Source organism: Equus caballus, chromosome 5, assembly GCF_041296265.1.
Source record: "Equus caballus isolate H_3958 breed thoroughbred chromosome 5, TB-T2T, whole genome shotgun sequence".
Lineage (NCBI taxonomy): Eukaryota > Metazoa > Chordata > Mammalia > Perissodactyla > Equidae > Equus > Equus caballus.
Genome location: NC_091688.1, coordinates 18,219,912 through 18,233,049, shown reverse-complemented (window position 1 = coordinate 18,233,049; position 13,138 = coordinate 18,219,912). Strand labels below are relative to the sequence as shown.

General features: G+C 39.9%; 1 protein-coding gene across 2 annotated transcripts in view; it reads right to left on the bottom strand.

Annotated features, from left to right (window-relative positions):
• Positions 1-13,138, bottom strand: part of TSEN15 (tRNA splicing endonuclease subunit 15) — a 44,483-nt gene that overhangs the window by 26,103 nt on the left and 5,242 nt on the right. For both annotated transcript variants that reach the window (XM_023640700.2, XM_070267858.1), the window contains exons 2-4: positions 1,526-1,849; positions 1,113-1,188; positions 505-977 (exon numbers count right to left, since the gene is read on the bottom strand). In XM_023640700.2, the coding sequence (XP_023496468.1) occupies positions 505-621 (117 nt within the window). In that variant the 5' untranslated portion in view covers positions 622-977; positions 1,113-1,188; positions 1,526-1,849. The remainder of the gene's footprint in view (positions 1-504; positions 978-1,112; positions 1,189-1,525; positions 1,850-13,138) is intronic.

The window sequence follows — 13,138 nt, the reverse complement described above, 5'->3', positions numbered from 1 at the left end:
CCAAGAAATTCGAAAAATTAGGACTCTGCACTTCGGCGAAATCAAGATGTACACTCTGAGCCCAAGGCTAGGTGTAAACGTGACTGTGCCTAAGCCTTTATCATTACAGACTCTTAGATCTGAGCCGTGGTGCACACACTGTTGTGCGTGGTTCCTGTGGGGTTTACACGAGACGACCCCAGAACGAGCCCCAGACGGCAAAATCGGATGTTGGCATCGCGTACTACTGGCGTCCGCCTTGACGGGCGCTGGGTTCAATGTCTTGTCCCCCAGTTAAGACTGGCTTGGGGTGGGTGGGGATGGGTGGGTGAGGGTGGGGTTAGAACAATAGTTCGACTCCTTTAAACTAACAACACCGCTTGCAGCGGGCACTGTGCACACGGGTCCCCTGTGAAGTCCGCACATCCTACGCATCCGGCCGCGCAAGCACTCGAGGGCCGGAGGGGCGCGCGGCCCGGGGCTTCCGGCCTAGCCCGGCGCCCTGCTCCTCCCGCGCCTCCTGACCTTGGGGTGAGTGCCCATCCAGGCGTCCTCGGGGGCCCATGAGTGGGCGCCGCCGCCGCCGCCCGAGCCCAGACCGCTGCAGCCCGGGGTGGGCTCGGGGTCGCCGCGCTCCTCCATGCCCGGCTGTGCTGCGCGCCCGTGGTGCACCGCGCCCCGCGCCCGGCCAGAAGCCGAGCCGCGCGCCGCAGGTTCCGCTTCCCCGCTGCCAGCCGCCTCTGCACCGGAGGGCTCAGATGATGGGAGGAAAGTTGGATCGGCTCCTCCCTTTCACAAACGTAGCTAGAACCTGCTTGAACGCACTGTAGTTTCGCTCACTGTTTATTCAAATCTGGGCAGATACTAGCGTGAAGGAGGTTCGAAAGTACTCCTAGCCCAGAAGCCCTTAACTCTCCTTCACATCAGTGCTGTTTGCATTTCTGTTGAGAAAGGGGGGATACTTAAAGCCTCTTTGCCTTCAGCATTGGGTCCAATCCCTGGGAACAGGAAAAGCCTCATTCAGTGCCATGTCATATAAGTTTAAAGTGTGCTATTGGATGAGATCCTTATAAAAGAAAGTAGAAAGAAGAAAGACCAGACGGCCAAGAACCATATTTTCAAGGTGGACTCACCTTTCAGGATTTGAGGAGCAAGACATGACTTGTTGAATGAGTGGTCAGAAAAGCAGGATGCAAACCAGCATGTGACCTGGAAGCCAAGGATGGGGTGGTTCAGACAGGCAGAGTAGGGCTTTTGAAGCATTTTTGGATTTACTATACGTGAAATGGCGAGACACTGGAAGTTCCTGTTACGTTTTAATAGTATGCCTCTGACTGTGTTGAGAATAGACCTTAGTGGGCAAGGGCAGAAGCAAGGACTGGTTAGGAGGCAATTGCATTAAGGAAGGCAAGATAATGACTCAAGTTTCAAAGTCCCAGGCAGGGATAGAACTTCTGCTTCCAAATACCACAGACTAAGGCTCTACTAGACAATCTCCCAGCAGAAAACATCTGTAAAACTTGGAGATAATACAAACAGCAATTACCTGAATATACGAGAATGCTAACAGAGGCAGGCTGACTCTGGTAGGAAGGGCAAGCTTGCTTGGAGAAGGACAGATGAGGAACAGTACAAGTAAGTTCCCCTTTCCTTGGCATTTCGCATGAGGCTTAGTGTGGTCCAGGAGGGAGGCTCAGCAGAAGCAGGAGCGCAGCTAAAAAACATCTCAGTTTTTCTTATCTGGGGAAACCAGAAAGCGAATCCAGGAAACTTTGAATGCTGAAGAGAATGGGAAATGCCAGAAGGGAATGAGCCAGAGAGGTGATCCCCAAACACTGTCTGCTCATATCTCTGAGGGGTCTTGAACCACCTGAAACAGAATCACAGCAGTTTGCTTAAAAACAAAAGATCTGAGACTAGAGCTGTCCCCCAAGAAGCAGAGTTTGCAGTTGAAATCTAGTCCAGAAAATTACCTACTAATACAAAGGAAATAACACTCATCATAGAAAAATAATAGAATCCAGAACCTCCACCACTTATCATTCATAAAGTCCAAGATATGATTCAAAATTACTGATATATGAAAAATCAAGAAAATGTATATTTTCTTGAGTCTGGCCCTGAGATGAATCAGATGTTGAAACTGACATGTGAGGATTTTAAACTAACTGTTTTAACTATCCTCAAGGAAATAAAACAAAACATGTCAGTGAATGAAAATCTCAGGAACCAAAAAGAACATCTCAGCGGAGAAAAAGAAAAAAGAACCAAATGGAAATCCTGAAAATTAAAACTTCAGAAATTAAAAATTTCCCTGGATGAATTTAACAGCCAGATGGAAATTACAGAGAAAAACTTAAAGGAACTTGAAGGTAGAGCAATAGAAATCATCCAAGGTGAACAATAAAGAGAAAAATGAGTTTTAAAAAATGAGCAGAGCCTCAGAGACCTGCTGCATGATACCAAACAACCCAACAGACATATAAATGGAATACCAGAAGGAGAAAAGAAAGAATGGGGCAGAAAAAAAAAATTGAAGAAATGGAAACCTTCCCCAAATTTGATGAAAGGCAGAAATTTGCAGGTACAAAATGCTAAATGAATACCAAATAAACACAATGAGGTCCATGCTGAAGTCAAACTATTGAAAGAAGGAGAAAAGGCTCAAAAGCATCAAAAGAAACAATACATTACATACAGGAACAAGGGCATCTATTCTTGATGTGGAATCACACATGAAGATTCATAAATTAACCTTTGTCCCCCATAAAGCAGCTGCTAAACCTTCAAAGAAGCAAATGGCACTGAGGCTAGTAGCTCCTTGAAGCACTGAACACTGACACTAATTCAAGTAATTGGAAGTATATAAACCTTTCTCTCTCACCTCTAAAGATCCCCATCAGTTTAGATGATATTTACAGAAGCATGAAGACCATTTTGTTCCTAACATGAGTAGAGAGGAAATTTTATAAATCAGTAAGGAGATCCAATGGAATTAGGTACTATCTGAATAAGCCTCAAACATCTTCAGGGGATGATTTTCAGCTTAAGCTTAAGGAAAAAAGGGGGTTCAGGAATCCCAGAGGGATGCAGAAAGAACCATAAACTGAAAAAGCAACAGGCTAATGCTACCCTTTGGCAAATAGATGAAGTTCTATTGCTTAAAAAAAGCACAATACATTTAAGCATGAATGTTAAATGCTTCTGACTTTTAATGTCATTGTCTATTACAAAGAGCTGAAGAGTGAAAATGGAGTGTCTCTTAGCTTCCGTATTAAGCAATGAAAATTTTAAAATAGGGCTTGGTGATTGGGAATGACTAAGAAAGAAAACAAGGGATTTAGGACCACTTAAACAACCCAGTGTTTAAAATAGAATCAAAATGGCCGTTGTGGCAATCCAGAGTGAAATCCATCAGAGAATAGGTTAGAGTTTCAGCTTCTGATAGACTGAAGGATTTCTCCTTTTATAAATGCTTCAATAGTTCACTATCTTAGGGAAACAAAGTGGTTAGGAAAAACGCTAGGTAAGCAACAACAAATAAAATTCCCCCGAGTATGCTGGATTTACTCAAATTCAGTAATGTGACACTTGCTCTACTGATTTCCCATCTTGATATCTGAGCCAGACCATTTTATTCCTACTAAAAAAAAATCTGTGTTGTCTAGGCAGAGACATATTAATTCAGTTAGAGTCTCAAGAGGGAAAACGAACTTTGAATTTTAATGTGAATTTTTAGTGTGTTAAAAGAAAAAAGATACAGCTTTTATGCAGTATTGTATAAGACAGTGTGTCAAGCTAAAAAATATAGACTAGCATTCTGGATCAGCTTTTAATTCATTGGTTGTGAGAATGTTCATATATATCTTGTTCCTTTTGTTGTACAGAAAGCATACAATTTCCCATTCTCTGTGTTTCAAGGAGAATAGGTGAAATGTTTATACTTCTAGTAAAATATTTAGAATGCTGTGGTATTTTACTGTTCATATGCATGAGTATATATGAGACCTCTATCAAATAAAAAAGAAAATATATTCTCTCTAGTTTCTCATGAATTTGAGTGCAATCTAAATTCCTCGTTTACAAAATCAGCATATAGTATATTTAATTATTTTAAATATTGCTTACTATTAGAACAAAAAGACAACAAAAATAAGGTACCTAAGATGAGGATGAACAAGCCCTTTATGGAGAACATTATAAATGTTATCGAAGGTCATTAGAGAATTCCTAAATCAATGGACAGACATACTATGCTTCTGGAGAGAAAGATTCGGTATTATGAAGATGGCAGTTTCCCCAAAATTGATCTATAAATTCTAGCAATTCCAATCACAATTCCAACAGAGATTTTCCTATTACCTGATAAGCTAATTCTGAAATGTGGTCATAAAGGGCCAAAAATAACCAAGACTCTTCTGGTGAACAAACTGAGGGAACTTATTATAAGGGGCTGTAATTAATAGTGTGTGATATTGGTACAGGGATACATAAATAAACCAATGGAACCAAATAATCATACAAATATGGACAGAAATGACTTATTGCAGCAGGGAGGGGCTGAGGCAATGAATTTTATACATATATAGTATTTGTATAATATTACAGTATATATTTGTGTATATGTATATGTATAAGAATAAATTTGATTCCTAATTACACCATAAACAAAATCAATTCCAGAGAGATTAAAGGCTTAAAGTGAAGTGCAAACATGTAAAAATTTTGGTAGAAAATAAAAAAGAATATTTTATAACCCCAAGATAGAGAAGGATTTTTTAAGCAAGACACCAATCATATGAAACAAGTTTGATAAATTTGACTATATTTCTATTAAGAATTTCTGACACGAAGATAGTGAGGGGGAGAAAAGGCACAGACTTGGAGAAGGCATCTGTAACATATAATTGAAAGAAAAGATCCATATGCAGAACTCCCAAAAGTCGATTAAGAAATAAAACAAACATCCTCTAGGAAAAAAAATAGAAGTACATAGAAAAAAAAGGACATAGCCAGCAAACATGAATTGGCGCTCAACTGCAGTGGTAGAGTGAGAATATGCAAATTGAGACAAGACGATATCATAACGTAACCAAATATACCATAACATAATCAAATGTCTATGTTACTGGTTTATGTATTTACTATACCATACTTTTTATCATTGTGAGATTGGCAACAAAAGCCACGAGTTGGCTGAAAAGAGTAAAGAAAAGATGCACAAATCCTACCATCCAGTGATTCTACTCCCAGGTACACAGCCTAGAGTAGTATTTTTCAAATGGAGGCCTAGGATCCATTAGTTGTTGTGAAATAAACTGAATGAATTTGGGCCAGTTTTTAAATATAAATTATTAAAAATACAATAGAAAATATCAGTGTGCATTGCATGTGGTTAGAATAATTGTTACTAAGTATTGCTTCATGAAAATTTTGTTTCAGTTATATATTTGTACTATACCATGATACCAAATGTGTTTCTAACTGAGGGTTATGGTCAAAAAATTTGTCTCCTGTAGACCAGGAGACATGTACATGAATATTTATGGAAGTATTGGTTGTAATAGAAAAAAACTGAGATAACCCAAATATCTGTTAACAACAGAATAGATGAATTCATTGTTGTATAATCATAAAAAGTATTACTATGTGAAAACAATGAACCATAGCTTCAATCAACAACTTGGATGCATCTCAAAAATACCTAATGTATAGTCACGTGCCACATAATGGCGTTTGGGTCAGCTATAGACCACATATTCGATGGTGATCCCATAAGATTATAATGGAACTGAAAAATTTCTATCACCTAGTGATGTCGTAGCCATAATAACGTAATAGTGCAACACATTACTCATGTGTTTGTTGGTGACACTGGTGTAAACAAACCTACTGCATTGCCAGTTATATAAAAGCATAGCACATACAGTTACGTACAGTACCCAATACTTGATAATGATAATAAATGACTATGTTACTGGTTTATGTATTTACTATACTGTACTTTTTATCATTATTTGAGAGTATACTCTCTCAACTTATTTGAAAAAGTTTACTGTAAAACAGTATACCATGTTACACTGGCAGCAGCCTCATACATCTCGTGTTTACCACTTCTCTTATGACATTATTTTCTCTTATGTCTGATTTAATCTTGTGTTGTTTTGTTCATCATGGCCCCTAAGTGTACAAAATCCACTGCTGATGTTGCCAGTAAGAGGCCATATCAAGTGACTGACCTGGAAAAGAAATTTAAAGTGATTAAATATTATAAAGGTGGAAAATCAGTGAGGGTTACTGCTCACCAGTCACGCATGTCCCTTTCCCCCCTAGCTATGGTCTTAAAGAACAGGAAGAAAGTGACAGAAGCTGTTAAAGGGTCTGCTTCATTGAAGGCACGAGACTAACAAAAATTTGAGAAGGGCCTATATCAGATGTGGGGAAATTTCTAATGACCTGGACTGAAGATCAAACATAGAAATGTATCCCTCTCATCACCACGACCATCACGGCCAAAGCACAAAGTTTGTTTGCCACGTTGAAAGAAAAGGCTGGACCTGACTATGATGTTGAATTTACTGCTAGCTCTGCATGGTTTAAATGATTCAAGAATCGTTATTCATCACATAATGTGAAAGTGAGTGGTGAGTCTGTGAGTGCTGATAGGAAAGCAGCTGAAGAATGTTTGGAAACTCTAGATAAGCTGATCATGGAGGAGAATTACTTGCCAGAGCAAACATTCAATATGGATGAAATCTTCTTCTTTTGGAAATGGATGCCTGAAAGGACTTTTATCCATAAGGATCCCAAGTCAATTTCAGGTTTCAAGGCTTTAAGGACAGGATAATAGTCTTGCTTGGGAGCAATCTTGCAAACTACACATTGAAACCCTTTGCAATCTGGCACAGTGAGAACCCCAGGGTCTTCAAGCATATCAATAAGCACACACTGCCAGTGTCCTACAGGAGAAATAAGATGTCATGGATGACCCAGCTCCTCTTCCAAGATGCGCTCTTGAATTGCTGTGCTGGTGAAATGAAGAAGTACTGTTTGAAGAATAACATAGCTTTCAAGATTTTGCTTATTGTTGATAATGCTCTCGGACACCCTCCTTTTATTGGTGATCTTCAGCCCATGTCAAAGTGGTGTTTCTCCTTCCAAATACAACCTCTTTGATTCAATCAGTGGGTCAAGGAGTTAGAACATCTTAAGACCTACTACCTGAGGGGGACCTTTGACCAAACTATTGGACTATTGCTACAACTGAGGAAGACACTGAGAACACACTGATGCAATTCTCGAAGGATTACAACATCTCTGACTGCATCAAGAAGCTTTCTTGGGCTTGGGGTGATGTCACCAAGGAGTGTATGAATGGCATCTGGAAGAAGACACTCAAGAGATTTCTCCATGACTTCATAGGATTTGCTAAGGATGAGGAGGTTGCACAAATCAAAGCTGTTGTTCAGATGACAGACAACTTAAACTTGGGTGTGGACAAGGATGATACTGAGGAGCTCCTAGAGGTGATTCCTGAGGAATTGACAAATGAGGAGTCGTTGGAACTGGAACAGGAACACATATGAAGAAGAGGCAAGAGAAAAGGAAACTGTAGGAGAAGAAAAAGAAGAAGAACCCCCCAAAAAATTCACAGTGAAGGGGCTAGCAGAAGCTTTTGAAGATCTCAACAAGATCCTTAAAAAGTTTGAAAACATGGACCCCAACACCAAAAGGTTTTCATTAATAGAGAAGAATGTTCATGGTGTGTTATCTGCTTACGAGCAAATCTATGATGAAAAAAGGAAACAAACCAAGAAAACCACCATGGATATATTTCTGAAAAGAGTGACATCTCTTCAAGTAGAGCCTCAGGCAGGTCCTTCAGGAGGTATTCCAGAAAAAGGCATTGTTATCGTAGGAGATGACAGCTCTATGCATGTTATTGCTCCTGAAGACCTTCCAGTGGGACAAGAGGCAGAGATGGAAGACAGTGATATTGATGATCCTGAACATAGGTATGCCTAAGCTAATGTGTGTGTTTGTGTCTTAGTTTTTGAGAAAAAAGTTTGAAATGTAAAAAAACATTAAAAATTTTAAAAATAGAAAAATTTTCATAGAATATGGATATAAAGAAAGAAAATATTTTTGTACAGCCGTACAACGTGTTTTTGTTTTAAGCTAAGTGTTAATACAAAAGAGTCAAAAAGTTAAATAATTTGAAAGTTTATAAAGTAAAAATATTTGCCTTCAGCTAAGGTTAATTTATTACTGAAGAAGAAAAATATCTTTTCATAAATTTAGTGTGGTATAAGTGTACAGTGTTTATGAAGTGTACAGTAGTGTTCAGTAATCTCCTAGCCCCTCACATTCTCTCACCACTCACTCGCTGACTCTCCCAGGGCAACTTACACCCTGCAAGCTCCATTCATGGGAAGTGCCCTATACAGTGTACCATTTTTTATCTTTTATATTGTAATTTTATTTCACATTTTCTATATTTAGATATGTTTAGGTACACAACTACTTGCCATTGTGTTATAATCGCCTACACTATTCAGTACAGTAACATGCTGTACAGGTTTGTGGCCTAGGAGCAACAGGCTATACCATATAGCTTAGGTGTTTAATAAGCCATACCATCCAGGTTTGTGTAAGTACTCTCTATGATGTTCATACAATGACTAAATCACCTAATGACACATTTCTCAGAACATATCCCTGTCATTAGTTGATGCATGACTGTATATTGTTTCCTGTGATAGTGTCTCATAAGTCCCATAGACTTTCTTCATTCTTTATCCTTTTTGCTCCTCTGAATCGATAATTTCAAACGTCTTGTCTTTGAGTTCACTGATTCTTTCTTCTGCTTGGATAAGTCTCCTGTTGAAATTCTCTAGAGAATTCATCAGTTCTGTCATTTTATTCTTCAATTCTAGGATTTCTGGGTTTCTTGTGGGTTTTTTTTTTTGATGGTTTCTATTTCTTTGCTGAACTTCTTATTTTGTTTGTGCAATGTTTTCCTAATTTTGTTTAGTTGTCTGTCTGGGTGTTCTTGTAGTTTATTGAACTTTCAGAGGATTGTTTTGAATTCTTTGTCAGACAGTTCATAGATCTCCATTTCTTTAGGGTCAGTTATTGGAGCTTTATTAGTTTCCTTTGGTGGTGTCATGTGCATCTGATTCTTTGTGATCCTTGTATCCTTGCATTGGTATCTGTGCATTTGAGTAAGCGGTTTCCTCTTCCAGACTTTATAGGTTTGCTTCAGGAGGGAAAGACCTTCACTAGTCAGCTCACCTTGGGCTCATACGTGGGCCAGATGGTAGGATCCACAGGCAGCCAGGGCTTCCAATCAGGATCAGTAGTTGGGTAAGACCACTGTCCATGCTTTGAGGTCAGGGGAGGCGTGCTGCTGGCTGGGCTTCGTGGTTGATGGGCCTGCTGGCTAGGCTCCTCATACAAGTGGGGCCACTGAGTGGGTTCCCTGGTCAGGTGGAGCCACTAGCTGGGCTCTGCAATCACTTCTGGTTGGGCGGGGTCATAGGCTGTGTCCCCTGGCAGAGCAGTGCCACTCATTGGACTTCACTATTAGGTAGGGTTGCAGGTTGGGCTCCACAATTGCTTCTGGTCTGGTGGGGTCTCAGGTTGTGTTCCCCAACCAGATGGTCCCACTGGCTGTATTCTGCATTTGGATGGAGCTCAGGCAGGGCTTCACAGTCAGATGGGACGTTAGGCTGTGCTCTGTGATCAGGTGGGGCTGTGGGCTGTGCCTGGAAGTTAAGCAGGATCACATCTGGACTTCATGATCAGGTAGGCCACTGGCTGCGCAAGGTCCTGGCTGGGTTCTCTAGTTAACTGGAGCCTCTAGCTGTATTCTACAATTGGGTGGGGCTGGAGACTGTGCTCTGTGGTCAAGCAGGGGTTGCTGTCCAGGCTTTCTGGTTGGGTCGGGCTGCAGATTATGATCCACAATTGGGAGAGGTACTGGCTGGACTCTCTACCTGGGCAAGGCTGCAAACTGTGTTCAGCAAAAAAGCAGGGTCCTGTTCTGGGCTCTACCACGGATCAAGGTTGTAGGCTGGGCTCGGTGGCTGGGCAGTACTGTAGGCTGGACTCTGAAGCTGGGTGGTACCATAGACTGGGTTCCAAGGCTACCCAGAGTCACTGTTCAAGCTTCCCTGGTTATGCACATCCAGAGGCTGTGCTCAACAGTTGGACAGGGCTGCTGGGTTGACTGCCTGCCAGAGTGGGGCTGAAGGATGGGTCCCACTCCTGCCTGGGTTCTATGGCCAGGTCAGGCAAGACTGGAGGCTATGCTCAGCAATCAGGCAGGGCTGTAAATTTGCTTTGTTAATAAGTTCCATGGCCAGTATGGCTTGTTGGCTGGGGACCCAAACCAGGCAGAACTTCTAATTGAGCTCCCTGGCCAGACAAAGCCACCAGCTCAGCTCTGCAGATGGGCAGAGCCACTGACTGGGATCTCTGTTCAAGTGTCGCTGTAAGCAGGAACATGGTCCGCCAACATCTGAGCACTGGTTGTTGTAAGTCCCACTTCCTTCTTTGGTCTCTATTTGATTCCCAGTGGTTGAGCACCACAAATTCCCCCAGTGATCCACGGGAGGCAAGACCCTAGTGGGCCTCCCGGGAAGTGTCCTGAAATGCTGGTGAAGCTGGATATTCACCTTGGACTCTCTTTTCCCACTGGAGGAACTGTAGACCCAAGGGAACCCTCTTGGTTTGGCACTATGCTGGCCTGGAAGAGGGGGGATATGGTCAAGGTGGATGCTTCAGCCTCACCCCTGGGTTCTCGCATCTTCACAGTGGTGTCTTGTCTATGGTATGGATAGTTGCTAAATGGCCTTCTTGTGAGGGAAACTGAAGTCAAGAATGACTTCTGCTTGCATCTTGATGATGTAACCTCCTTAAATGTTTTAGGTTTTATGGCCCAGAGTATGACTTAATTTGGTAAATGTTCCATGTGCACTTGAAAAGAACGTGTATTCTGACTTAATTTGGTAAATGTTCCATGTGCACTTGAAAAGAACGTGTATTCTGTTGTTGGGTGGAATGTTACATAATGTCAATTACATCCAGTTGGTTGATGGTTTTGTTGAAACTTTTATGATTTCCTGTATATTTGTTCTATCAATTATTGAGAGAAGAGTATTGAAATCTCTGACTATATTTGTGGATTAGTCTACTTTTGTCTTAATTTTATCACTTTTTGCTTTATGTATTTTGAAGCTCTGTTGTTAGATGTATACGTATTTAAGATTGTTATGTTCTCTTCATGAATTCATGCATTTATCAGTTTGAAATTAACTTTTTTTATCCCTGTAATAATCTTGGTTGCAAAATATGCTTTGTCTGATATTTATAGACCAGTACAACTTTCTTTTGATTAGGGTTAACATGATATATCTTTTCACATCTTTTACTTTTAACATATCGGTGGCTTGATATGTTTTGTGATAGCATATTCAATGAGTCTTGCTTAGTTATCCAGTTTGATAATCTCTACCTTTTATTTATTTATTTTTATTTATTTATTTTTCATTTTTATTTGGTGAGGAAGATTGGACCTGAGCTAACATCCGTTGCCAATCTTCCTCTTTTTGCTGGAGGAAGATTGGCCCTGAGCTACATCTATGGCAATCTTCCTCTATTTTGTATGTGGGATGCTGCTACACCATTGCTTGATGAGTGGTATGTAGGTCCACACCTGGGATACAAACCTGCAAACTCCAGGCTGCCGAAGCAGAGCACATGAACTTAACCGTGATGCCAGCGTGCTGGCCCCATCTCTACCTTTTAATTGGTGTGTGTTTAGACTATTAACATTTATTGTGATTATTGATATGATTAAATTTAAATCTATCATCTTGCAGTATCTTTTCTATTGTACTGTTTTGTTTCTTTTCCCCTCTTTTCTGCCTTCTTTTTGATTAACTGAATATTTTTTATTATTTCATTTTATTTTGTTTCTTGACTTATGAGCTCTACCTCTTTATTTTGTTATTTTAGTGGTTGCTGTAGGGTTTATAGTATGAATAGTATACAGTATCACAGTCTACCGTCAAGTGATACTATACTACTTCACATATAAGAACTTTCAATAGCATATGTACAGTTTTTCCTCAACCTTTGTGCTATTATTGACATATATTTTACTTTTATATGTTATAAATCCCACACTGCATTGTTATTATTTTTGTTTAAATAATCAATTATCTTTTAAAGAGACTAAATAAGACATTTTTAATATAAACTTTTAGATATTGAAACTCAGATATAAAGAAAGTCTAGAATACAACAGGCACAGAATCTGAACTTAAATATTAGAATATTTACCAAATGCTGTTTTAACACAATTAAGTAAAAATAAAAAATTTAAGCAAGATTTATCTAGTATCGGTGATATTCGATCTCACTTCAGAGACTGCATGGAAGAAGAATGTATGAACTAGTACCACTCAGGCTCTGTTTTACGTAATATAATTGGATGATTCCCCACCAGCAGGCCTTGGGTTCCCCAATGGCTAATAGAGTTTTGCAAAGTTTATGTAACCTATTATGAAATCTACTTCTGTACCAAGCTTTGTCTGCAAACTAATTAAATCTGCGCTACATCTCACATTTATGAACTATTGTTTTCATACTTTATACATGCAGTTATGATTAATAAAATACACATTCTGTTAATGTGTATTTTAGGAATCTGCCAAGATCAGGGGAAATTCCATTTTTTTTGCCAGGCCATAATTAATTAACAGATTCTTTTTGTAAATCAGTAAGGAGAACATCCAGAAAATTAAATGCATCCTGCAATGCTAGGCTCCAGGAACCAGCAACTGTCCATCAATCCCATCTTTCTCAGGAAAAGGGCAGTGTCTAACAATCCTATGGCCTACATGCAGGATTGTCCAGGAGTTTCCTTGCACACAGTGGCTGAGGCCAGAGCAGATCATGCCATTGTGTACTTTGGTTGTTACTAAAATACTACTATCATGCACCGGGTCTTCTCTTTTCATTTGTTCAAAAAAGCATCCTCATTCTAAAAAGTATTAGGAACTACTGTTTTGGATAACAAAATGAAGACCTATATGTTTAAAATATTTACAAATTCAAAATTATGGAGCTTAAAAACTGTATATTTGAACCA